Genomic DNA, 26,942 nt, shown 5'->3' with positions numbered 1-26,942 from the left:
GACACGGCCCGGTGGGAGTCATCTGCAGACAGGGAGGAAGCTGCAACGTGATGGTTGATATTTGTCACCAAGAGGGGAGGAGGAGGAGACAATAGGAGGTGGGCCAGGTCACAAAGGGTTTGACGGATGGTTAGAGAGTGCAGAAGGTGTGGGGAACCGAGAAATTAGGAGAAATTACCTAAATACCAAGGAGGGAGTGAGGTCAGAGTGCCGGTGTTACTTTTATCATCCTAATGTGATTTAAAGTAGTCTTATAGAGTATGGATTATATAGTCTTTTGACTTGTAATTATGTTATATTATATTTATATTTGAATGATTGAAGTTTTTGTTAGTTTTAGTTCAACAAAAAACTCTGGTGTAGTTTTTGATCCATCAATAGCACATGAGCATGAAACGTGGTTGTCATTGTGACAAAACATGTTTTCACTGTTATTTTCGAGGACAAAACACAGTTGACACGAGACGGGGAATGAGTGAGAATCGAATAGAAAGGAGGATAGGCAAAGGAGCCCTGGATTGACACGAGGAAACACAGAGCAGGAAGATAGAAAGAGATTCAGGGAGAAGGGGGAAAGAGAGAGAGAGAGAGAGAGAGAGAGAGGCAGAGGGAGAGAGAACGATGGGACCAGGCAGGGATTTATGGAAATGAGACATAGAGCGAATAGAAAAAACATCAGGGAGATGAGTGGAGGAGTACAGGGAGAGGGAAGGAGGAGGCAGGTGAGAGTTGGAGTAATTTTTTTTTTTTTGTCTGAGGAGATCTCATGCGAGAGAATGTCAGCGTGGAGACATCATTTCCAAACCCTGCGTGATGTCCGCCTGGCAGACCTGCTGCGCCCGGACGGGCAACATGAATGTGCACACACCTATCAAACACACACACACACACACCCACACACACTCCCCCACACACACACACACAGGTGCAGAAAACGTACCAGTACTCTGGTTTGGTGCGTGCAACTTTGCATATTCCAGAGTGTGTGTACTTCCTGTTGGGGGAGAGGCGCCTTTACTGCAGTGAAACTCCAGTCCAGTGATCAAACAGTAGAAGAAGATATAGGACAGCAGTCTCCCCTCATTGAATTTACATTAGACAGTACATAGCCTCAGATCTGCTCTTTGAAGAGGCCATCCCCAAGGCACATAGTTAAATGTGTGTGGGTGTGTGTGTGTGTGCTCTTTAACCACCGTTTCCCCATTTGTGGTGCCTCTGCTGCCATTGTTATAATTCCCTGTCTCAATCTGGGCAGCGTCGGCCTGAGCATCCCTCTTTCCTCCTAAACAATAACACGTATCAGTGTTTAAGAGCGGCCAGGCTTCCTTTCATGTTATTTTCTTCACGTCCCTTGTTTTTTTCTTCCCCCGTTTGTCTCCACGCATCATCCGAGGTCTTGTTAAAGGGATTGCAATTCTCCACTTGCCACAACACAACAATAAAGACAGTGAGCAGTTTTGTCAGACCAGCAGCTTGCACAGAAAACAAACCCACACTTTGCCGCCACTGCCGCCGCTGCTGCTGCCGTCCTTGAGGTGTTTTATTCATATCGGAAGATAAAAATGGTTTGACTTCTTCCTACTCATTCCCAATAGTTCCCCTTTCACTCTTTTTCCGTGCTTATTTTTTCCATCCGGTTTTTCGTAGCGTTTCAACAGGAACCTTTCCTTCGTGTAATATTTCCTTCAGACGGCAAAATAGAATCAACTGGCATTTTGTGTGTTTGTTATTGGGCTCCAGCCAGTAACACTCATGGCTTGGCTTCATGTAGTTTCAAAAGAGAGAGAGATGATATGTAACTGTACATTCAGTGGGAGGTTAAAGCTGTGGTGGCTTTAAAATGTGATTTACAAAAAAAGAATGTAATCATTTGCAAACAAACTGTGTTTACAGGCAACAGTTTAACTAAGTGTTTCAAGCCAGTGTAGCAATATCAGCGTTTCACGAAGTGGAGAACTTCGGCTCATCCTTTCTTGTGAACGACAGAGGCGTTAGAGGATGCCTCTTTCACACCCAATCATGTTTACCTGTGAACTGTTGCCCACAGGTGTTTTTTTTAGCATTTCACCTCTTTTTTCCTCTTTCCCATCCTGTTTGAAATGTGTTGCTGGCATCACACTCAGAATACGCATATTTTGTTTTGCAAAAATCAATGAAGTTGAGTAAGTCAAACATTAAGTACACTGTCTCTGAGAATCCCAATTAGACCTAGAAACCTGATCTCAGTGCTTTGAAAAGGCAGAGTTAAAAAAAAAAAAGGTTTACAATACAACTGTTAACCTCAAAGGCAGAGTTAAACACCCAGATGTATTAATAAGTAGGCAGGTTTTGTTACTTAGGAGAAAGAAAAGTAGAAAGAATGCCAGTTTTGAACTGTCTAAAGTCCTGATGGTAAATGGAAAAACGCATCAACAGTAGAACAGACTGTCCGTTCACTCTTGTTTTCTATCACTCCCCCTCTTCACCTTCTTTGCCTCTTCCATCAGCAGGGGTCTTTTTCTTTTGCGGTGTAGAGTTTTCACAGTTATTCTGGTCTTTCCATCGTGACCTGGGGATGGTGACCAGGTTTGCGCAAAGGCAGCCATTACACTGGGCAATCAGTGTTTACCGTAGAATGAAAAAAAAAACAACTATTGTACATCTTACTTTGCTATATTTATTTAACGTCAATTGGTTCAGTTCAGTTACATACACTTATATGATCATCCAATAAAATGTTATGCGTTTTTAGCGATTAAACTACCCGTCAGTATGTGCCATAGGTAACATTGTCTCCACCTCTAGCAGCTGGAGCGTTAAAGTGCTTCTTATATGTTAATTTTAGTCATCAATAATAGTAATGATCCAGTAATATAATCATTCTGAAAGGTGTGATTCTGCAGACTAGGTACTTTTACTTCTGCCACTTCAAGTGTTGTTTGCAGATGATACAACTTCTATCAAGTAAGTAGTCGAGTGTTTGTTCACTGTGTTAACTCTTCTTTCTCTGTCACAGCATGAAGGAGCTATTTGATATTAGAGTCTAATAGTAGTAAAGATAGAGACAGTGATAAACTTTGTCTTAAATACGTTCTTTTGTGGAAAAGCCATTAAAAACATCTTGGACCAGCGAACGTAGACTCGTCTCCTGCTCTGCCCTCGTGCACCAAAACCACATCCATCAAGCTGCAGTTCATCATCGACTGTGAGAATTACAAAAACAACAGTTTGACACGCCGCAGTCCAGTTGCTTGTTGTTGTATCAGCTGTCACTTCGCACAACACAGTCATCAAGTAATAGCGGCAGGCCTCCGTCAGACAGCTCATCTGTCATGATTTATGACCTACACACACGTCTGCGCAAACAGCAGCACACACACAAACACATAATCAGCTGACATGCAGGCGGCGGGAGAGGAGCGGCGTTGACAGGAGGGGATGCACTCCATCAGTCCCGGCAGCTCTTGACTGGCAGGCTGACGGGTTTGATGTGGGCAAATTGAAGACAAAGGGGGCCTTTATCATCGGAAAAGCCCATCACGGGCACCTCCGAGCAGGAAGAATAAGAAAGAGGAGTGGAGAGAACAAGGAATGATGTTCGCAATTGTGTTCCTATTACAGTGAAAATGGCCATTACCGCCCACCCCGTGTCTGCGTGCGTCTCAGTGCCAGCCGCATAAAGGCTCTCTGACTGTGTTTAATAATCCCGGAGCAAAGCGAAGACAGATGGGCCAACGGGGATGATGACGAAGACGCCACTGTGACCCAGCGGAAAGAAAATAAGAAAATCTGAGCTCGATCCGCGAGCCGCAGGAAGTGGAGCCTCCGGGAGGAGGTGGAGGGCGCGTCCTCTCACGTCTTGCCCTTCTCAACACTCAAACAGACGCACACGCAGGACGAGGTCAATAAAAGATCCCCTGTTAACATTTAAGAAAGTCCCACCGCACCGACTGGGACGTGAAGCTTCCACCGGACAAACGTGCTCTTTCTCAGAACTTTCCCTGGCTCTGTATTGACATTCATCGTCAGTATTTCGCTCCCCTTTTTATCGCTCAGCGGCCAGGTGAGCCTTGTGTAGGAAAAAGGGTGACAAAGAGCAATATGAAACACAGATAGATATCCAAACAAAAGGCGGCCTCTCGGGGGTTAAGCTTGTGATAACATTTCCATCTAAATGCAGATTTGATGTAGCGGTGTCATTGGGTACCCTCTCTAGTTTACATTCACAGAGGAGGAGAGACATTTTTCTTTTTTCTTTTTATTTCACTCGGTCTCCTTCGCGTTGTAATTTAGGCCTTTTCAAGAGGACATCTGCAATTGATTTCATTTGATTTAGTGGTGCAAATTGCAGCGCAGGCCCGGGAAAACAAAGACAAACATTTGTCTAAATAAAGTGGACGGACAGAGTGACACGGGGAGCGAGAAAATGTGAAAGAGATTGTGATTGTAAAGCTTGGTTGGCTTCATTTGTGGCACCGCCTTGCTATTGGCAACCTAAGTGGCATAATGCTACCCAATTGGTGCTTATCCAGGTGGAACCTGGCAAGAAACTGGCAAGCAGATTAAACATTATCGATGCCTCTTAGCGACAGAATAAATTTGCCTGTTTTGTGTTTCCAGCAAGCTCTCGGCAAGGTGGTTAAGAAATTGGAGTTTGATTGTCTTCTGGGACCGCACGTTTAGTCTACGTGTGTGTGTGTGTGTGTTTGAACAGGAGGGGCACATACGTGAGTGTGTGACAAACAAAGATGAGTGCTTCATCCTCAAGGGGGATAAAGTCAAGAGAGTGACAGCAGGGAGTGGAATCTGAAATGTGTGTTTGTGTGTGTGTGCACGTGTCTGCGTTTGTGTTTCAGCGTGTCATTCTAAACACACCTCCCGCTGGATCACAAAAGCGTATCTCTACTTTTCTCATCATATCCTCTTGACTCCTTTTCCACATCACATCACTCCAATTTCCCCGGAACACAGGCCTCCAGCTCTCTCAACTTTCATTTTTTTTCGTTTATGTATTTTTCCTCGCTCGCCTCCTTCTAGCCACTCACAACCCGACACCGCTGTTATGCCGGAGTCAATTGTGCTTGTTCATCTTTTCCGCTGCGTCTGTTCTTTCCTCTGTCGGTGTGAGGGAAAAGTACATTGCTGCCGCCATCAAGTAAAACAAATTCAGAAGTGAATCAATTTTCCTCTACAGCCTCTCCTATGGCAGAGCACTTCACCGGCGCTGGACCTGTGGACCGCAAACAGTTTGAGTGAGCCACTTTGTGGTCAGCATTGTTGTGTAACTGCAGAGTGCCTTTGTTAATGAAAAGACAAAACTGAATCCAGTAAAATATCTGTGCTCATACCAAATAATCTCAAAGTTTCAAAGCTCCATTTACAACATTGAAATTCTACTCCTAAATCAGCATTTGAATGCTGCAGCTTTAGATTTTTTAATCATTGTTTATTTATGTAGTCTATTCATTCTATATAAACCCAGTATTAATGCAGAGTTGTCTATATTAGACTACAATACTTTATTGTTTTTGGAATAAGGTTCCAGTGGGGCTCCAAAACGTTGTAGTCCAAAAGTCAAAATATACTTGTGTTGAAGATTTCTGAAGTTCACAACATGCTTTTATCTAGTGAAATCGTATTTGTTGGTGTTTAGCCTTTCAAAAAAAGCATTTTCACTGCAGCCAAAAAACTGTTTTCTCTCCCACTTGCTACCCACAAAAGGGAGGCAAGCAGCTGTATTATCGGGGCGATCTATCACCAATCTAACAGCAACAACAATAACTAAAGATCTATTTTGACTGTAACACCATTAACACCTGCTAGCATGCAGGTTTTGTCCCCTCCAGACAGAGCAAGGCTAGGTGTTTGCCCCTGATGTCAGTCATTCAGCTAAGCTAGGCTAAGCAGAGTGCTGAATGTAACCTTATAATTAATGGACAGATATGAGAGTGGTGTCAATTCCCATTCACCCTGTTGCTTTCAAGGTGCTATATGTAAGAATTAGCCACCTACCGAATTCACACTAACCGCTTACTGCTTCTAGCTGTAGCTGCCATGAGCTAGTTGTAGCTCCGATAGTGGTCCAGAGCTGGTTAGCATGCTGTTTTCAGCAGATGTCTCTTCAACACAATACATATACATCATAACGTCAAAACTGTTATTTCCTCACATTACGTTGAGCATTTGAATTATTTTCCCCAGATTTATGACTAAAATTCCACATATTGCAGTTGAATTTTCCAAACACGCAAGTAAAAAAAATCGGAATCATTGAACTTGGTCATTGGTGGCCACCGACAATGCTTCGCTTGTTCATTCCCCACCTCTCCTCTCACTTCACTTATCCCTCTGCCTTTGAAAGCCTCATGCATTTTGTTTCACAGGTCACCTCACTCGCCGGGCAGAACTCCTCTCGAGTGCGAAACAAGAGGCCATTTCAGAGCGCAAATCCCGTTTGATGCTGCCATGCAGAGCAACGGAGATCAGTTGGTGAGGGAGCCAGACAAGTAGGGCTTGTCTAAGGCGATGTCACTGGGAGAAGCAGAGAAGTGGGTATTTATGTGTGTTTATGTATCCGCGGGGAGGGTGGAAATGTGGTAGGAGGGCCGATGTTAAGCTATCAGGGAAGAGACACTCAGCCTCTTAGCTTGAGCAACGGCAACGGCATCGGCGGCTTCAGGGATGAGCAATGACAGCTATTCACGAGTCTGCTATTTGTGTGTGTTCAAAGGCACATTAAGCATCGAGTAAGGAATGAAAAATGGTGCTTTCAAAGATGTGTGTGTGTGTGTGTGTGTGTGTGTGTGTGTGTGTGTGTGTGTGTGTATTTGGTGCTCCATGAATAGCAAATGAGAGATAAGATGTTTTCACTTGCTGAGAGCATTCCAGGGCGCGCACACAAACGCACACACACACACACACACACACACACACAAACACACACACACACCTCATACAGCAGAAAAAATAGGCAAAATTGGCAATCAGAGATGAGGAAACGGATTCAAAGTTGAATCTGAATCATGATGTGATCTTTTTTTCAAATCAAATCCCCAAAACTTAACAGATGCACGTATATCGAAGATAAAACAAGGCAGGGTTTTTCAGATGGTAGGTGAGTGACGGTTCAGTAGGTGAGTAGAGAGACTGAAAAATGCCAATCCGAAAGCGGGCAGGTGGTCGTGCTGCGGGGGAAGAAGAGGAGTAAAAGAATGGCAGGCGATGGGGAGAAAAATGACAGAGCAGAGAGAAGGATGCAGGGGTTGAACGACTCACGCAGCGGCACGCCTGTGACCGCTGGATAAACATTGTAACACCAATCTGCCATTTAATTACAGACAGGAGAGGCCACCCCTGTAGCGTGTAGCACTTTAACACTTTAACCAATCAAACAGGAGTGGAGCAGGACACAGAAACTGTGCTTTGGAAACTGACACTGATGAGGAGAAATCAATAGGCTCATTTTCTCCGCCGTTCACCCACGCTGTCTGCTCCGCCCACCGAGACACTGCTGTTCAGTTTTTCCTCTCTTTGCGTTCTCTTGTTTCACGTATTCCACCTGGTTTATATAGCTCCCATATAACTTTCCTCCTGATCAAATTATCATACAGTTTCTGTCTGGCACTGTAAGAGAACTTATGTTTGTTTCATCACTAAAGGAACAATGTGACTTATCACCACCTACAAGGCAGTACTGAGTTCCCTCCCCAGACAGCTCAGCAACCATTCACACCCGGGCTCACCTAGCCCTGGCAACCCACATGAAGGACGGTTGGTTCAACATCCCACAAGTGGCCCCAACGACTCTGAAACTCAGAGCCCACATGCGTCCTTACCAACGCTGTAAGGACACTCCCACACAGAGTTCAAAAGCCTGCAAACTCCCCTCCAGTTAGTTATAACTGAAGAGGCCTGGTGGATGAGAGAAACTGAAACAAGTCCAGTTGCCTACGATACAGGATTTAGTAACAAAGAGATTACATTTCATCCTGAAGGGGACATGAATGTCTGTATCTAATCTCATGACAATCCACCAAATAGCTGTTGGGAAATGTACCCCCAAAAGCACAAATGCCAGCTTCATGTTGGGGCAAGAGTGTCACTAAAGTCATTGGGATTTATCTTCTGAGAGCCATGAATGTCTGTACGCAATTTCATAGCAGTTGTTGAGATCTATAAAGACATTTAACATGCACAAGAACATATATAAAACACTTAAGTATAATGATACTGATGGGTTGCATTTAAGTTGGACCGAAAAACCACCATCGCTAACCTTAGCGCTGTGCTGTTAGTGTTGCTAGGTGGCTAGCTGATTGAAAATGCATGCATTGATACCGGGCTTTGGGGCAAATTAGATTACACAGTGACATGTTTGTGCCAGCATTCTCAGTAGTAAGGAGAAAGGGAATGTTGGCTGATAAGGCAGCTAGAAAACAGTCAGATGAGGCTTAAGGCTTTGCAGGTAAATCTCATTCACACACTGTGCACACTGGATAAACAGAGGCAGATTGAGCTCAGAGATGATAACCTGTTTGTGAGAGTGGAATTCACATTTCCCTCTGCAGTGTAAATGAGCCACCGCCGTCTTTTCCAGGCAAGGTGACACAGGATTAGAGTGTAATAATAATGTATGATATGACTCCACCAGTATTAAATTAGTTTTTACACTGGTGGGGAGAAAAGACAACAAATAAAAAAAAATGCAGCTGAGCAGTGCAGGAAAAAAAAAAACCTGATGATAGCAGAGCTCCACACTCTTTTACACAGTTTTACAATTTCTTATAATGATACCCTCTCTCTGTCATCAGTTGTTTTGATGGTGGTAATATTTTTATCTCTATGGTGGCGGTGCTGTTAGCTGCAAAAGAGGTGGTTTGCTATTGATCCTATAATGCATATCCAGGTTTGATGTATGGCTTATGAAAGGACTTTTGATGTCTTCCCTCCATAATCTGGCCCTGCCTCCCACTGTCCAGGTAGCACAGTAATGGCCTGGTGGATCAATGACCAATAATCAGGGAGACACTGTGAGCCTCTGTTCTTTTCCTTTTACTCCACAACCAGGACAATCTGATGGAACAAAAGACTCTGGAAGGACGGCATGTTTTCCTCTACAAGAAGCAATTAACTAACCCTCGCTCAGCGTAATGAGAAAGAACATCCCGTGGCTTCATTTACAAGACGCCATTGATTGTCCTCTCCTCTCCTCTCCTCTCCTCTCCTCTCCTCTCCTCTCCTCTCCTCAGGCTTAACCAATGCCGACACTGTGGTGAATATGCGGAAGGTGACCCATCAGACCATTACAGAAGAGCTGTCCAAAACCATTCTCCTGCCCTGTCTCTTCACCCTCCGCCCCAGTTCATCCCATGAGCCCCCCAGGATCAAGTGGACCAAGGTCTGGGGCCAGAGAGGCTCCGACGGCCTGCAGAAGGAACAGTCGGTCCTGGTGGCCAGAGACAATGTGGTCAAGGTACAACAAAGGCTTTAGAGGGAACACGGTGAAAGGCTTGGTGTTGAGTTTTTGTTCAGTGGCGCTGAAATTGTTCCCCTCTCTCACCCCTCATCCCCCCCATCCCCTCCTCTCGCAGGTGAAGAAGGCCTTCCAGGGTCGTGTGGCACTGCCTGGTTACAATGAGAACCGCTACAACGCCAGTCTCGCTCTGTCAGGACTACGTTCTAGCGACTCCGGTCTGTACCGCTGTGAGGTGGTGGTGGGCATCAATGACGAGCAGGACACCGTTCCCCTGGAGGTCACCGGTGAGTAGAATGTAGATATATCATCCAATCAAGGCAGCCATTTTGAAATGAAGTCACACTTGGGGAGGGGAATTTGTTCCACTTCCCAATCAGTACTTTGTTTGTATACATCAATGGTTTAGCATCGAAAAACCAACATTTTCCCGTGATTCCTTGTGCATTCATGTAAGCGAGCTAACCTAACGATGTGCTCTTCGACACTGAACTTAGTCCCAAGTGTACGAACATTCTTGTGAGCCACAATGGATCCTTTCCTAACTCTGATACACTCCCCCCTTAGGAATCCCCAGATAAAGTGCAGAGGGTGAGGTTAACATTCGCCTCAACATTCGCAACGCCATGACTCAGGAACTGTTATTGAAGGCCTCAGTTTATTATGCAACAGAATTTCCTACAATATATCGAACAGGGAGTCTCTGCACGCCTTCTCTAGACACCTTCCACAAAATATATTATTACAATTAAAGCCAAACTTTGAATTATAGAAATGTTCACGAAATTTAATATAAAAAACAAACAAACAAAAACCCACTTCATCTGACCTTTAATCGAGCCTTTCAACATAACAAGCCAAGGCGGGTTCTTACATAGTGAGAGTTTTATCTGCTGTCAATAATTGGCAAGTGAGCACCCAAAGTAGGGTTTTTTTTTCGTCTAATATCTGTGCATCATGTTGAAATGATTAACAGCCGACAGTCACGCCACCAAAGCATCACTGGAACAGAGAAAGCGAGAATGAGCGAGAAGCGGCTACCACCCTCACATACCTCATTATTTCTGTGATGCAGTGTCGTCTCTTCGCAAACTTAATATTAACATCAGCTGACGAGTGTTGCTATACACAGTAATTAACACCATTCGTGTCATTCTAGGCACCGTGTATGTTTTCACCCACACAAAGTACCAACGCTCCTCTCTTTGGCTGTGCCCAGCTCCCCTGTTTCTCTCAAGGATTGCCACTATGAATAATAATCACCCTGATTTCCATGTCAGGCTAATACAGCCATTACACCCGGGCTTGTTTACTGTCCGTGCATAAAGTATGATGATGGGGAAAAGGTAAGAGGACTAGAGCACATTAAACATCATTGACCTGGGCCACTCAGGTGCTGTTCATGCACGGAGAGCCTAATGAAACCAATAAGGCAGGAACCCAGCGGTGTACGCTACTGTCGAATAGTGTTACTCCGCGATCTTATGGCCCTCAGTGGCTTAACTAAACGCGCCGGCCCCTTCGCTGCATTATCTGTATCCAGGACGTCCGTATTTGCGGAATTACGAGACTACCTGGAGGTGGCTCGCTGTACTAGAACCATAATTACTGTGTCAAAGTATTTTAGCTGCGGAGCTTTCATCAGATTCTTTCCAGGTCACTCACTATTTTAATAATAAGCTATTATCATAATGACTACAGGGAATCACAAAATGCATTACACCGCGCCGCCGCCTCTACAAATCCATGCTGCTGTTGCCAACACCGGCTCTAAAAAGCCCGGTAGCCTTATTCTTTCACCAAGACACAGCATGCCGCAGTGTCTACATCGTGTGTCATCGTGAGCAGCACTCATAGCCTCCACTCCACTGCCTGCACATATCGCCCTGATGTGGATACGTGCGGGGCGTCAGCGGCTGTCCGTGTAGGAATGTTTGTGCGTAAGCGTTCGCACGAGCCACCATGCTTCAGCACTTCAACGAGGATGCTCTTCCTGTTTTCTCAACCAAGCAGGGCACATCATCTTTCTCCATGAGAGCAGTTTACATTTAGTGAGCAGGATCCTGCCTCCTCCCCCTTCTCGGCCAATCGATTAACACGCCGTGAAAACCACTCCTTCAGAGAGAAACCAATTACGTAGCTGGCGAGGAGTAGCCATCTCCAGGGCTTAGCCTTAATTGGCAGTCACGCTACATGGCAGACCACAGCCGTCCTCAGACTAATTCCACTGAGTGCTTAACGTATTAATTAGCTGGTATTGATACTGCTCAGCTATATCAATATCATATTAATCCACGCCGCTCTTCTCATAAACTCATTCCTGTGTGCCTAAGCCCCGACGAGATATCCTTCCTCTCCTGCCATCTATTTCTTAATTTCTCCCCCGTTGCCTCTGTCTTACTCGCTCCTCGTCTCGTCTCTACTTTATTTTGTCTCTGCACATATTGACCGGTCAATTCGCTGCGTCTCACCAATTAGAGCTCATGGCCATTGATTGCGTGCGTCAGCCGTCGTCCGTGGTGAGACATGGCTGCCCGCTATTAACTGGTGTGAGTACGACAAAGGAATGTTTCTTTATGGTTGCAGTTGACAGCCTCCTCTCTGTGTTCTCCAGGAGATGTAAAATGCGAGTTCCAACTGACGATGCTTAGAATTTGATTGGTGCAATATCTGTGTTGGCAATTAATCAGTTTAAAGGTATGTTACCTTTTGCCTTTTTACATGACTTTGTGTTGTCATTGGAATCACAGAGTAGGCTGACATACAGACCTCCTCCTTTCTATAACTTGGGATGAACACAACATGGAGTATGCAAATCATGTAGAAAAAGTAACATTAGTGCTGTAAATTAATGTTGTCAAGCTCTGCAAACATAAAAGAGCATTGGCACTATGTAGCCTGGATCAGTGTTTCCCAAACTTATTCTTCTTGGGATCCACTTTGAAGAGACAAACCATTGTGACCTAATTCGCAAAATGCCTCACAACTGTGAGAAGAGCAAATTTGTGCATGAATTAACAGACCCAACCGTCTTCACTGCCATTTCTGCATCCCCTTAAATTATCTTGATGAGTAAAAAACAGGCATTTTGAAGAAATAGTTTCATAAACCACACCTTCATTTTTAAATGTGTGTCATTGTAAACATGAATTATGAATAAATCAAAATAAGTGCATGAGAATGAGTAAACAGGCTCTTGGGTTTTTTTTTTTTCCTCTCATCAGTAAATCAAACTCTCAACCACCAAACCGATGATTGCTTGGATAATGTTATGTGTCATCTGGAGGTTCACGGAGCCTTTTTTTTTAGCTACGGGCCAAGAATCCATTTTCCCCGTCTCTGGGAAGGACTGGCCTAGATAGATAGCTTCCACTTTTCCGACTGGTATACAAACATAACAGCACACAGTCTTCCCATTAGACTTTTAAGAAGACAACTTAACCTGCTGAATGATAACAAATGCTATGTAGGCTTGTTGGAAAAAAGGAGAGAAGCATTCATTTTAATGCTTGTAGGCTTCACGAGGCTGTGATGTGTTCTCATCAATAGCGCACCATGATATAAGAGCATCACCTTCCCTCAGATCAGTCAGAAAAACCCCAAATCCAGCCAGAGGCTTAAAGGTTGCGTTATCTTTATCAGTCTACAAACAGTTTTATCTTCTTTTAAAATGTTTATAAATTCACACAACAGCTGTAGTATTGTCCTAATTATACCTTCATACAAAAAAAGAATACACAAATTACAGTTGATCTTTAAACAAAGTAAAAAGTTGTTGTACTACATACGTTGTAAATCAGTTTACTGTAGTGTAGTATACTGTCAAGGGACGCCAACTATCACCAACAGGGTATGATGCAGTCATAAAGCATATGGCCGACCCACAAACGGTGCGCTCCTGTTTGCTCTCCCTGGAGACCGTGTTGGGATGCGTGAGGATGCAGAGGGTAAAAATAGAGGCATGAGGTATCGGGCATTCAACCCTCATGTGGAATAGGACTGGGTTTCCCATACAGAGTGGAAACCCATTTGTCTCTCCAGGGCACATATTAGCCAGCCGGCTAGCATCTCTGTTTGGACAAGATCCCACCGCCTCGAAAAAGAAAAAGAATAGAAAGACTGAGAAATTAGGAGAAAGAAATGGAGCCAAAAAAAAAAGGGGCCAATTTCTGCTCCACATTTTTGTGAAGAGGCGAATAAGACCGATATGACAGAATGGCTTGATGGACCGCTGGGATTATGGGAGTTGTGTCTGTGTGACGAACAAACACGCATGGCCCTGCTTGCCGTCTTCGCTCGCTGTCTTCCCCCACAGCCCGGAGTGCTAACGCTCAAAATTGCCACACAGGCCTCCATCTCGCAGGAATCTCTGTCACTCTCCCAGACAAAGCCAGCGAAAGATAAAGGAGCCGTGTTAGTAGCCAGACGCCCACTGGCTTTCGTGTCGCTGGATGCTCCTCAGGGGAACGCGGCATGACTGGCAGGCAGAGGTGGGAGGTGAGGGAATGTTAGATGGACACTTCTGAAGCGGTTTCTGTCCCATTTAAGCGGAATATATATTCCTTTCAAAGCTAAGGGAAACTGTGTCTCACTTCATTCCCAGCTGATTTTTCCCAGTTGTTACAACCGGAGTTATTTGTATTCCTGCCTACCTCTCACCAGCTTCTTCTGTCCCCGTGGCTCAATACATGAATTTCTTTGAGTGCGATGTTTCTCCTTTTCCAAGTCTGCTTTCTTTGTCTTCCCATCATGAGCGCGACAGCAGGTGGCGTGCAGCAGGGTGACATTGTGTGCGTGTACTGTTAAGGCAGTAAAATAAACATCGCCACTGTTTGTCGTACACTGTATCCAAGGGCAACATCTCTTTCCTCTAATGATAAGCCGAGCGAGCGCCTGATGCAAATGAGACTCACGTATGCCGACTGCTGAACCTGAACACTGTTGTTTCCTCCTGCACAGATGGAACAATGTCAGTACACAATGAGGATGTCTAGAGGGCTTTTGTGTTTATGTTTATGTATGTGTGAGCGTGTACATGCTCAAATTCTAACGGGTTAAGGTTCGTAAAATATGTCCGTTATCCATCGGTTGCAGGTCGTGAAATGCTGTGATAAGCAGACCTGTCAAGTGACGATATTTTGTTCAAATGAAATAAACCACACAACCAAAATAAATCAATAAAATGTGAGAAACGCTTCAGCACTGTACCCGAGTTCATATAACGGTGGGGGAAACCCTGCTCGTTACTCTGGCGTCGTGTTGGCTAAAATGTTGGTGACGCTCTGTAAACAAACGCGCATGTAAACACAGCATCTCTTTGTTCCAGGTGTGGTGTTTCACTACCGGGCCCCCCATGACCGCTATGCCCTCTCCTTCGCCGATGCCAAGAGAGTGTGTATAGAGAACTCAGCAGTCATCGCAACGCCGGGCCAGCTGCAGGCCACCTTCGCTGATGGATATGACAACTGTGATGCCGGTTGGCTGTCCGACCAGACCGTACGGTGAGGTTTTCAGCTTCAGGTTTAAAAAGCTATCGGAGTAACTCTCAAGAGGCTCTTTGTATTTGTTGCCTCTACAGGAACACGACCTCGATGCAGGCAAATAGAGGCCAAGATGTGGAATTCCTTCGACACCAGACGCACATGTTTTCTTGCCCCTTTTGGTCACTTAGAATGGAAGTGAATGGGAGGCAGATGTTGCCGCCTCGTATGTGTGAGAACTCTACATTTGCAAACGCCCGAAACCAAACTGCAACTGAAAATTGACAACACATATGCCAATAAATCTTAAAGTAATAATTCAACATTTGGTTTTTAATGGGATACAGGTCATCCAACCCCTCTTACTTCTAGTGTGGATTTTTGTTTGCTCTTTATCTTCATTACCTGAGTTTCCTCAAGGCAATCTGCCACAATGCTCTCTATAAAAAGGCACATCACATTCTAGTAAAAGCATTACTGGCAGTCAATAATAAAAGCCTTCTGGCAGAGCGAGTGCCAGCCAATCACAACACAGTAGTACCTCCTGTACCAGGAAAACCTGTCCTGGAGAAGACATCCAGAAGGGCATTGTTTCACCTAAATATTCATGTATGTATACAGAAGAAAAGCCCTCAAACTTGAACGGTGAAAGCAAATCCCGTAATATATACAGCACCAGCTACTGGTCAAGTCATGAGTTGTTCCAGTATCCATCCATTCATATCTAACAAAAAGCCGACAATAATGTGTAGAAGCAGAGTAGTGCATCAGGTACAACTTCTTCCAAGGTCAAATATCGAAAGAGCTCAAAACTCCAGCAACACTTGTAGTATACAGAACAACTTTATTGTTTCTTCTTGTGGCCTTTAATCAGGTCATCATGAGGCATGTTACAAACAACATTTAATTTTGGTAGGTATAAGGATCAAGAAAATCAAGGTAAAAACATCGAAAAGAAAACCAACCAGACACATCCACGCATCGGCCAATGGAGCGCCTACAAAGGTGGAATGGTTATGTGTTCATGTGGCTTCTGGACAGTTGTTGTCGGAATGGTCGCCCATTTGCTTGTTCACACATGCAGCACACAACAGGAGATTGTCTGTGTATGATGTGTATCATACCTGCTGGAGATACTCCGCATGGTTTGGGCGAGGGTTGACGTCTACAGACTTCTTCGTAACGATGACTGTTTTTGCTACATCGATACTAACTCTATTCAGACTTATCCACAACGTCACGGAAAAAAGGGTGGAAAGTAATATACAGGCAAGCACGTTGCCAACAAAATTGGAAATTTATGGCACGACCTCATCTATAGCCCCTGATTGTCACCCACATTGCAGCTGCATCTAAATACCTTGGGCGAGTAATTAGCAGTCTTGGGTTTGCTGACAGCTCTTGTTCGTCACACCGGGCTGCTATTTTAAAATCTCTACCAGACAGTCTTTTCAGACGATCATTTTTGATAATTGAGCCACGCGATCAAACGTCGTTATAAAAATAAATGCACCCTGTTACTAAAAATATGTCTTAAAACAGAAAACTTGATGAACTGTGCAGAAGTATGAAGGATGGCAGCGTCAGTGTCATCTTGATCTTTTTGGTGTTTTCAGAAAAACACAAATGTGTGCAGCATAATTGGACCAAATTGCTTGTTTTCGTGCCCGTAAAGACGGTTGACTACACCTGGCCCACTCTGAGCTGTCTGTCAGGCTGCTGCGTGTGCATTCAGCTTGCCATCCTCCATAAAGTCTCTGTTAACATTATCAGTCAGAGCTTGTTTCTCAACGCCGTTCTCCATACCTACATTTTAATTTCAAATCGCTGTTGCTCCAGTAGCCAAGCAGATTGACTGTTGTCTTCCTGACAGTTTTGCACAGCCTTCCCGCGGCGCCGCTACCTTCCCCATTTCTTTCTCTCCCGCCATCCTACGCGCCTGTTGTTTCCACTCGGGAGCCATCTAATTGGTCCAGATCCAGTAGGCTGCGACGGCACATCAGCCAGGAGGAAAGTGTCCAATTAATTCTGTGGGAAAAAATACAGACATCAGCCGTCGCTTCATCAGCCAGCCACCAAGCGGAAATAAAAGGGGCTGAGGCCAGAGACCCTACAAGACTAAGTCCTCTTGTTAGAACAGGTTGCTGTTTGAGAATTGGGGCTGCAGGTTTGTGGTTGTCTGTGAAGGCATGAGTGTCTTCTGCATGTGTGATTGTGCGTCTGTGTGTGCGCCTCTTCCAAGTACTTCATAAGTCCCTGTATGCCCAGGGTAATCTTTTAATCAGCCTCTTTGCCTGTGCCCTGGTGCTGCTGGAATCAATGTTCTTGTGGAATAATTGCTCGGTTGGAGCCTGAATATAGATCGCTGTTTTCTCAGCCTCACAGGCATGCCAAGCCACTGAAGGAATTCCTGATTCTTTTAACCTCCCCTTGACTTCCTACCTCTTCTTCCCTCCTTCTCTCTCTGTCTCTCTCTCTCTCTCTCTCTCTCTCTCTCTCCCTCCCTCCTGCTGTAGTGTTACTGAAACTCTTGCATTAAGCACATTTTGGAACGATTCTAAGTAAAATGTTTGGGTAATTATTCCATGAAACTCACACTGAGGGCAGGATGATTAAAAGAAGCAAGATATTGCATCTATTGAATTACTCTGCCGTTGTTGTCCTGAGGTTGTTTTGATGTGTAATGAATGTTATTGTGACCTTGCATCCGCATATCAGCCTGTTTGAGGGGGGTTTATTTATGTGTTGATTTTTTGTTATTCTTCCGGTGATATATTTGGGTAATCTCTGAGATGAGGATATACTTAAACGCATTGTATTCGGGGCAGGAGATGATAAAAGTGTAGTTCACTTTTCATCTTATTTTGTATGCGTGTGAACACAGGCTCATCCCCAGGGAGCCCAGTTTGTCTGTGGCTGCCTCTTTCATGGCCAGGCTATATTAATCTCTTCCTCCCCTCTGTCTCTTGGCTTTCTCTGCAGGTACCCCATCCAGTCGCCTCGGCCCGGTTGCTATGGCGATCGCGAGGACTCACCTGGAGTCCGTAACTACGGCGATAGGTCCCCTGATGAGCTGTTTGATGTCTACTGCTTTGCTAAGCAGCTTCAAGGTAGGAGTCAGGAGCCCCAACCGTAAATTTGGGTTTAGTCATGCATGGGTCCACTAAGCCGTGGGTGTGCGGCGCGCGAACGCTGTGACCAGGACTTAATAGTCTGTTAGCACAGAAAGGAAGAGGGCAGCAGGGAGAGGGAGGGGAGGAGAGCTCGCTGGAGTGAGAGGGAGAAAGAGAGACTCCTGCAGGCATAAGATAAGTGGGTCAGTAGTGTTATCCCAAAAACTTTACTTCTCGATTTGCAATGCTACAGGCAAAAGTGGTAAAGGTCCGCAACAGGTGGACGAAATGTCTTTGACTCCCCTGAACAGCAATTGTCCAATTAAAGATTAGCAACCATAATTAAGCATGGCAGGCTTGTAGCTGTAGCAGTGTGCATAGGGCTGAGTTATGAGCAATAGTCCACATGTAGAAGAGTTTGGAGGGTGGTGCTTTCTGAGTGAAAAAATAAAAGGGCACAGGTTTGGTCCATTAAGAGTTTGTTAATCTGTTGTAACAGAAACTGCAAATGTTAGCATGTCAGGCCAACCAGCCTTCCACATACAGGGGGGAAACCTATTTTTTATGTAACCATTGCGCACGTAACTGGATGTAAACGTGCACTGTGTAGTTGTGGTGAGGATGTTTCAGTCAGAAGAGAAAGATAAACAAACTCTTGACACGATTAAGCCTTTGAGAGCAGCGGCCAATATTTCGGGGCTTCTGGTGTAGCCTTCAAATATCCAGATAAATGGGTGTCCGAGCCAAGACTGCCTTTGTGAGTGCCAGTCATCGTTTACAGTCCAATTATCTACTTGAGTCGCAAGAATGGAATTCAAGGCATTTTGACTAATCTCAATTACCAAGCTCCTTTAAGTAAATGCAGACAATTTCAAAAAAATATAATAAAAGGAAAAATTGCCATCAGTACCACTCAAGACTACAAGTGGATGACAAATTGAAATCGTAATCCTTCCAATACATATTGATGAGCATATATCTGTTTATAGATATTAATATCCGCAGGCAGTTCACTGTCTGTCACTCGTTGCCTCATTACTCGCCGAAGTCTGTGTCATTGCTTGCATTTTATAAGCTCACCTGTTTTAGTAAAAAATGGTTGTAGTCACTCCCCACTCTCTACTGTGCTGAGGATCCCGTCTGGGTCAAAGCCGCAACACCAGATAGCAACACTGCTCATATTCTACTGTTAAATTATAATCAAAGTCCACGACTGTCGACAGACTGATACATACGTCGGTAAGTTGTTTGTGATATTTGCTTATTCCAGAGAATAATCAGAAGCACAGCAGGTTTTTTAAACACCACAAATGAAAATCACCACAGGAGTTAGTTTATCTGGGTCACTCGTTATGAGGTGGTACGACCACAACTGTTATTAGGCGTAATAGTAGTGGGACTTACCAGAGCTATTAGCTGTACACCCTGTATGTGACTGAGATGATGAGCCGAGAAGATTGCATGACCACCCGTGGGCTTTGTAGCTGTTTGTGAGTTTGCGATATAATTCAGTGAAATTAACAACCTGATTGAAACAATCAGCAGATAATTATCTTAAATAAAGCTCAAATTAACAGCTGATACATACAGTAGGTTGTTGTTTCTCTCTTATTTTGTCTTATTTTCAACAGCTGGAAGTTTAATCAATAAACATGTACTGTAACAGACCCTGCTCAAATGAAATCTTCTCTCGGTACTGTACATTTTAGCGCGCCTTGAACAGCATCGGAAGCGTTTGAATTAGTCAAATTCTTTTTAAACAGCCTTCCAATAATGTTTCAGTCATCTTCTAGGATTTATTCTCTCACATCACTCCCGGCCACTTGATCCATTCATTGGTTCGCTTCCTCACCCCTTACCCTTCTCCTCCTCGTCTAAGATCAATAAATCAGCTACAACATTCTTTACTCTTGGCATAAATCTCCAGGAACCCGTCTATCAAACTTGTTCAAATGTTGTCTGCTCCCCATTCTCACTGTCCAATCCTCATACTCATATTTTTTTCATCACACATTGAAGTGGATTTTATGATCATATAATCTTATTTGTGTTCCGCAGACACAGCGGTCCTCGTGAGCCCTCCTCTCTGTCTTGCTTCCTTAAACCCTATTTTTGCATCACTGCTGTATTTCATCCACAGCAGCCAAAACCTTTCTTCAGCTTCTCCTTTCCTCTCCTCGCCTGCTGTCTTCATCTTAGACACCTCTTGAAACTGCTTTTGAATTCAAAGAATTTATATTCTTCTTTATTCTTTATATAGTCTCGTCATGTTTCCTATTATTTTTATGCAAAAATAAAGTGCATTCATATGCATAGTAGGTAAAACTCTCCTTTTATCAGACTACTTCAAGTTGGCCACCTCTTATTGCTTTGACAAAGCTGACAGAGGAGAAAGAGGAAATGGCTGGAACGTATTGCCTTTTAAGTGAAATAGTACCTACATCAGTTGTGCCGATCAAAAGAAATCTCTCAAAAGCTGGCAATCATAAGCCAACTGCAGACAGATGATCAAAGTCTGAGGGCTAAAAATGCCTTCAGGCTGTCAACCACGCTCTGTTACACACCAAACTCAACTCCTTGTCATCCGTCTCACCCCCAGGTGAAGTCTTCCACTCCGCCGTGCCGGAGAAGTTGAGCCTGGCCACAGCCTCCACCCACTGCCACTCCCTGGGAGCCCAGCTGGCCACCGTCGGGCAGCTCTACCTCGCCTGGCAGGCCGGCCTGGACCAGTGCGACCCCGGCTGGCTGGCCGACGGCAGCGTACGCTACCCCATCAACGTCCCGCTGAAGAACTGCGGCGGGGACGAACCCGGGGTGCGGACAGTCTACAACAATCCCAACCGCACTGGCTTCCCCGACACCACAGCCCTGTTCGATGCCTACTGCTACGGAGGTACGGATGAACTCCATCATCGTGGATAAATTGCCATGGCAACGAGAGGGGGGGGTCCAGAGACCTGCTTTCCATTCTGGTTATTAATTAGCACGAGATGTTTGTGTCACACATGGAGTAGTTGCAAAGACATTGTGTGACATTTGTGTCCCCACCCTGGTGGATTTGAGGATTTGTATGTTGAGAGAGCGAGAGAGCTACAAAGAGAGAGAAGATTCTGAGAGAGAGAGAGAGAGAGAGAGAGATAGAAAGAGCCAGAACATGAATGAGACCAACTGGGGTTTGCAGGGACTCTGTGCCTGACCTTGTCTTTCATCATGTGCCAACTGCGAGCGGAGTAAGTTAGTTTCATCTTCACTTTGGACTGACTTTACAGCATGTTCTGCTCACTGATATTCACAATGTTACCGAGCCCCACCATTTTGCAACTGGAGCTTACTTTTCTTTTCTTTGCTTTTTTTTTTCGGCCTCCACCGATGCTAGCAGACACCAGGCTGGTATATGACGATTGTATTTCAACAGATATGAAAAAAAAGGCATCACGACATTTTCATCTCTCACAGTGTCGGCTTATGAAATTTTCATTGAAGCGAAACATCTGCATAACCCAATCATTTTAAGTAAACAAGAACAGCATGAGCGCGGAGCAGCGGCGCATTTGTCAAAACAAACAGCAGATAGATGAAGCCTCTTCATAGCACCAACACTTGTGCGCACGTTTACATTAATGTTTAAAACAAATGATGTCTCTTGGATTTCTGAAATTAGATAAAAATGTTAATGTGTTTTGTTTGATAGCGTTCATTTGGTTTGTGTAAATAATGTTGCCGATACAAACTCGTTAATATGGTGTGAACATAATAACCTCATGTCTGCAAAGATTGGATTTTGTAGGGGAAGAATCTTTCACTCCGAGCAGCATAGATTACATCTTGTTTGAAAAGCGGCAGCAGGTTACTGCAGTAAGAGGTAAAGTGAGTCTCGGTGCTGTGTCCGTGTGATAAAACAGTACTGCTGCTTTTGTTTCTTAAATGTGGCTGTTTGTGTGTTGCAGCCCACCAGCCGGCGGGGGTCCAGGCTGCAGAGGCGCAGGCTTTGCACCAGACCGCCAACCCATCAGTCAAGGCCACCGCTTCAGCCACTGAGGCCCAGCATAGTGCCCATTCTCCCGAAACATCGACCTGGACTGGCTTGGCTGACTTGGAACACGAAGGAGTCAATTCACTTGCGGCGTTCAACAACTCCTCTGAGATCTCTGAAGAGCATGTGGTCATCCACTTAAGGCCAGAGGAGGGCTGGCATGGTAAACAAGACGGAAGCAGAACTAGCCAGGGGGAGTCCGATGGCGAGAGTAGCAACACCTTGGGCCTCTCTGACGTCAAGACCCAGAAGAGTCATGGAGGCTCTGCTCACGAAGAAGAAGATGATGGGACTCTTGGATCGTCTGACGCCCCGGTCTTATCCTCCACAGCTTCTCCCACCCCCGAGCCTCACACTAGCAACAGCGTTTTGGCCGAGTTTGTTCACACTCTGATGAGGCCCTTTAAATACTGGACTGGAGGTGAAAAGTCAGCGCTCGAGGGAAAAGCAGGAGACAACCAGACTCAGGGAGAAGCATCCAGCAGAAATCTGAGTGTACCAAAACCCATCGGAAACAAGGGCAGCATGGACAACGCCATCCCGGAGCACAGGAGTGGCGGTTTCTCCTTCAGGGATCCTGCCGGTGGACTACAGAGTCCAGAGGAAGGTCTGTCAGAGCAGGAGAAAGAGATCGTACCACTGATTCGATTAGTGCCTGCAGTCCAATTCGCAGGGCCGAGTGACACCGCGACGCAACCAGGAGAACGAGCCTCCAGCCCTCCGTCCACCGTTAACGGTACGAGTGTATTCAGTGTTCAACTTTAACCTGCAAGTGTGTGAAATGTATATACAAACGAAGGTGGATTTAAACTACTCCAAGAAAGTTGCTGGTAAATATACAGAAGGAGCTATTTATGGCATGCTTTTTTCATTCTATTCCGCTTTCTCCTCTTTACCCTCAAGTACGCTATAATATATTCATCTGCAGGGCAATTTGAAGTATTGCTGTAGAATTAATTAAACCGTAATTGCAAACAAACAAAAGGGGCACACCACATACAGTAATGCAAAATACTGGAGTGAAGACTGCTCTGCTTTTATTTATTAACTCTGTTGTTGGTACAGTACAGACTGCCAGACAGAGTACGAGCTAAGCTGGAATTTTAATCTTACTTTGATGGCGTGAAAGGTTTGCTCGCATATGTATTGTTTGTTTAGAACAAAGCAGACCTGTGTCACCAATTAGAGCTTACTTTTAGGAGTCAAATGAGTGTCAGACCGATAAATTGACTGCCACTATTTGTACAGAATAAATTAAATATGAGATTGGAAAAACAAAGTGACTTGACCAGAGAAGTTTAAGAAGTCTGTGTTCAGAAGCAATGAGAGAAACGCTCAACTGAGTAGGAGAAGACCTGACAAATGCAGGGGTCTGTGTTAGTTGGTGTGTGTGAGTCGAATAGCCTGGAGGCCATGTCGGACAGGTAACATCCACCGCGGAGTGAGCTACCCTCAGGAATGATAGAAAAAGGTCAACAGGTCACTGTTTTTAACTCATGTCTCCTTGATCGCACCTTGGCACGAAGCCCAAAATCACTTCTTGTACTTTATAACCGCAGGGGTAGAGGTGGACTAAAGTTTAGAGGAACTGAGAGATTGCTGGATCAATAACTACCATATCAAGGTTTCCTACAGTAGAGCCTAAATCTCAGCTCAATAACTGATCGTCGGCCAGAAGTAGAGACATATTCCAGAGAGGAGCAGAGAAGAAAAGTGTGGCCGAGCCTTGAGTGGAAGGAGGCAGCTTTTTCCTTTAATGGCCACCACAAATAACGCATCCTTGGCATCAGCTGAAGGGGAGGATACGAAGAAAAGACTCCCCCACAGACAGCCAGAAGAATGATTCAATAAAGGTGATGGGCTTTTCTCACCTTGCAATTGCCAGCTTTATTAATATAAATACTCACCGCTGTGCCACCTGAAATCCGATGCCAACCCCCGAGGTATTAACGAAAACCCAAGCTTTAGTCGGCATGCATTATTCACGCCGTCATCCAATTAACGCGGAGGTTGGGCTGCGACGCCGTTCGCTCTCACCTCCATCTATGTCTCTGCCAATTAGGCCCCGGCTCTCTGAAGGTAGGGGGTAATGATCGGTACAGCGAGGATGAACAACACAAGACTGGGGGGGGGGGGGGGGGGCGTGGCGAGAGTGAGAAAAGAGGGAAGAAAGGGGAATACGGAGAAAGAGGAGTGAAGAACAGTCGCTCCTCTCTTTTAACGCTGCCGTGATGGAAGCCTGCCCAACTGATGTCTCTTCTTAAACTGGCATCAGTGAGCTGAATTAACTCTGTTATTGCACACCGCAGGCTATCCCTTGGATCTAACACTAACAAGTAACTGATGGTGCCATGATACCTCTTTGATTGGGGGGGCAGCAAAGCTGCACGGTGCAGTCAGTACATCGCTGCGAAAGTGTTGAATCAAATTATTATGAAGATCTCTGAATGTAGAGCAATAACTTCAATTATTTCCCCCGCAAATCAAGATATCTTCAACAAATTAAGTATTTATTTTATTTTAAGGAGCGATCTGCCTCCAGTAGAGACATGTAGAATTTGCAGAAGCTCAACTGTCTGTCAAGGGAAAGGCATGTCTGCTTCAGGCCGCTCTCGTCGGCTCCACAGGCTGGATTTTATGTGACAGAAAGACATCGGCGTCCGCGCGCTGACACTCATGATGCTCCTGACGCGATCCACACAGCCATGCAATAACTTCTCCTCAGTCTCTATTATCAGATGCTATATCTGCAGATGGGCTGAGGCGTTATTGGTACCAACCCTCTGTCTCTCTCTGTGTTTTCTCTCATTGTCAGCCTCCACACTCACAATTTAATAACATGTCTGCCTGACCCTAGGGATTCTCTCAGCTCGTTTACTTCAGTAAAGTGGAGTCAACACAGCAGAACTACTCTTGGTGGAAGCACACAATTACCATCCGAACGGGGTCCATTATAAATGGGTCTCGCGGCATTTCATTGTTGAGTTGTGGCTTTTGGATTCACGGTGTCACAGCTGAACTTTCAGCGCGCTCTCGACAGCACCAAGACATCATCCAAACCTACGTCTAATTGTCTAATTTTATTTATTACATGGCTCATTACAAAGATGATCAAACCAGATTAATGCTTTTAATTATTCGCACTTTCATCAGTGTGTGTAGTAAAAGTATGTAATTAGCTATTTGGATTATTAATAGGACAATTACGCCAGTCTACATGGCTCTTATGGAAATGAACCTCTGGCTCATAAAACTAACTTGGGCATAAGGCAACAGTGGACCTTCTGAATAATTTATATGTATTTGAATATTTCATGCATGGACATATTTGTGTATGTCCTCCCTCTCATGGTAATGTGTTGTGCTGGGTTGTGTTACACACCCCCTGCTGCATTGCTGTACTTTTCAGACATGTTAACCGAACTAATGACAGCCAACCTGAGCTGAGCGATGATGATGGTAGCAACGCTAGCTGGGCCCTCTCAGTAACACACCAGCCTTGGCTCACACATGCAGACAGAGTGAATTATTGATGGCGTAGACGGTGTCTGCTTTAAAGCCCGTAAGCTGATAAGGTACAGTGGACCACTTCATCTAAATAAACAGGTCGAGATGGAGCTTGTTGTGGAGCAAGTCATTTGCTTATCGTGTCGCAAGTGCTCCTGCGTTTTTCCACATGACTTCTCTTCTCCGCGGGCAAGGGTGAAGCGCAGGAGGCTGTTTGGGGTAAAAGAATCCACAGGGAGTAAGAAAGCAGGGACAGGGAAGAGAAGTGTGAAATTACTTTGAATACATCCCTCCATCCTTTCGGTGTGTTTCTGTTTCTGTGTATGTGTGTGCATGAGCACATGTGTTTATGGAATTCCACAAGGGGTGGCTCCCATCTTTGTCTCCAAACTCCTTTAGTAGCTGCACTGATCAGCTCCACTGGTGAGGAAAGAAGCCCGAAACATCCAGCTCACAGTAAATAACAGTTAACTGCCACTTTTACCAAAAAGCACCGTTTGACTACAGATAGAAAAAATCTGCTTAAAAATCATGGAAGGGTAATTGAGTCAAACTTTCAGTTACATTCTTTATATTTCACACTTTCAGCAGACTTCACGCGTCACATGTTGTGTGTATAGTGTATTAGACATATTTAATGCAATATAGGCTAGTGGTGAAGTTTGAGGTATTTACGGAGTGCAGCTTTTGCACACCTTACAGTCGACAGGTGCGTAGGAGGAGAAGGAAGGCCGACAAAATCAGGAAAAAGCCTCCTCCATTGTCCAGTGTGCAGAAGTCTTTTTCCTGAAGTTTGAGGCATTAAAGTATAATCATTTAACTTTTTTACCTTAAATCTTCAAATTCATGTTGATGATACAGTGTCTTGTCAAATCGCACAAAATGACGATTTCTACATAATGTTGCTTTACATAAAAAAGAGAGATGATATATGATCACATAACCTGCACGTCATGATACAGTCTCTGGTATATTCATTGAATGATTATAGAAATGTTTCAAAAATTGCAAATGTTTTTCAGAGGTAATTGTGAAGAGCTGCCACAGAGAAGAGCTTTGGGAAAAATAAAGGTTTCATTGTTCAGGTTTTTAACTGAAGTCTGTTGGGTTTTTTTTACCTGGCCTTCATATTACTATTCATGCCTTGGATCGTTTAATTCTAAAAACAAACATTTTTGGGACGTTTTTCAAGCACTGGTTCGTTTGAGGAAACATTGTATGAATCAGATGATCTGATTGTTTGGACCAGTTGCAAGGCCAGTTGGATCCCACATAAACACTTTTTGTTAAGTTAGAACAGTTTTCTTTTTAAACATCAGAAGTTTATGTATTTTTGTTTCACTGCCATCCACTGTTTG

General features: G+C 44.6%; 1 protein-coding gene across 1 annotated transcript in view; it reads left to right on the top strand.

Moving 5' to 3' along the window:
- ncanb (neurocan b) overlaps positions 1-26,942 on the top strand; it is a 148,758-nt gene that overhangs the window by 37,529 nt on the left and 84,287 nt on the right. Inside the window, exons 3-8 of the mRNA XM_030433087.1 lie at positions 9,228-9,451; positions 9,570-9,738; positions 14,778-14,952; positions 17,914-18,041; positions 20,644-20,937; positions 21,992-22,813. Coding sequence (XP_030288947.1) covers positions 9,228-9,451; positions 9,570-9,738; positions 14,778-14,952; positions 17,914-18,041; positions 20,644-20,937; positions 21,992-22,813 — 1,812 coding nt within the window. The remainder of the gene's footprint in view (positions 1-9,227; positions 9,452-9,569; positions 9,739-14,777; positions 14,953-17,913; positions 18,042-20,643; positions 20,938-21,991; positions 22,814-26,942) is intronic.

Source organism: Sparus aurata, chromosome 11 (genome assembly GCF_900880675.1).
Source record: "Sparus aurata chromosome 11, fSpaAur1.1, whole genome shotgun sequence".
In the NCBI taxonomy this organism is placed as follows: domain Eukaryota; kingdom Metazoa; phylum Chordata; class Actinopteri; order Spariformes; family Sparidae; genus Sparus; species Sparus aurata.
This window is presented reverse-complemented; position numbering and strand designations above follow the sequence as displayed.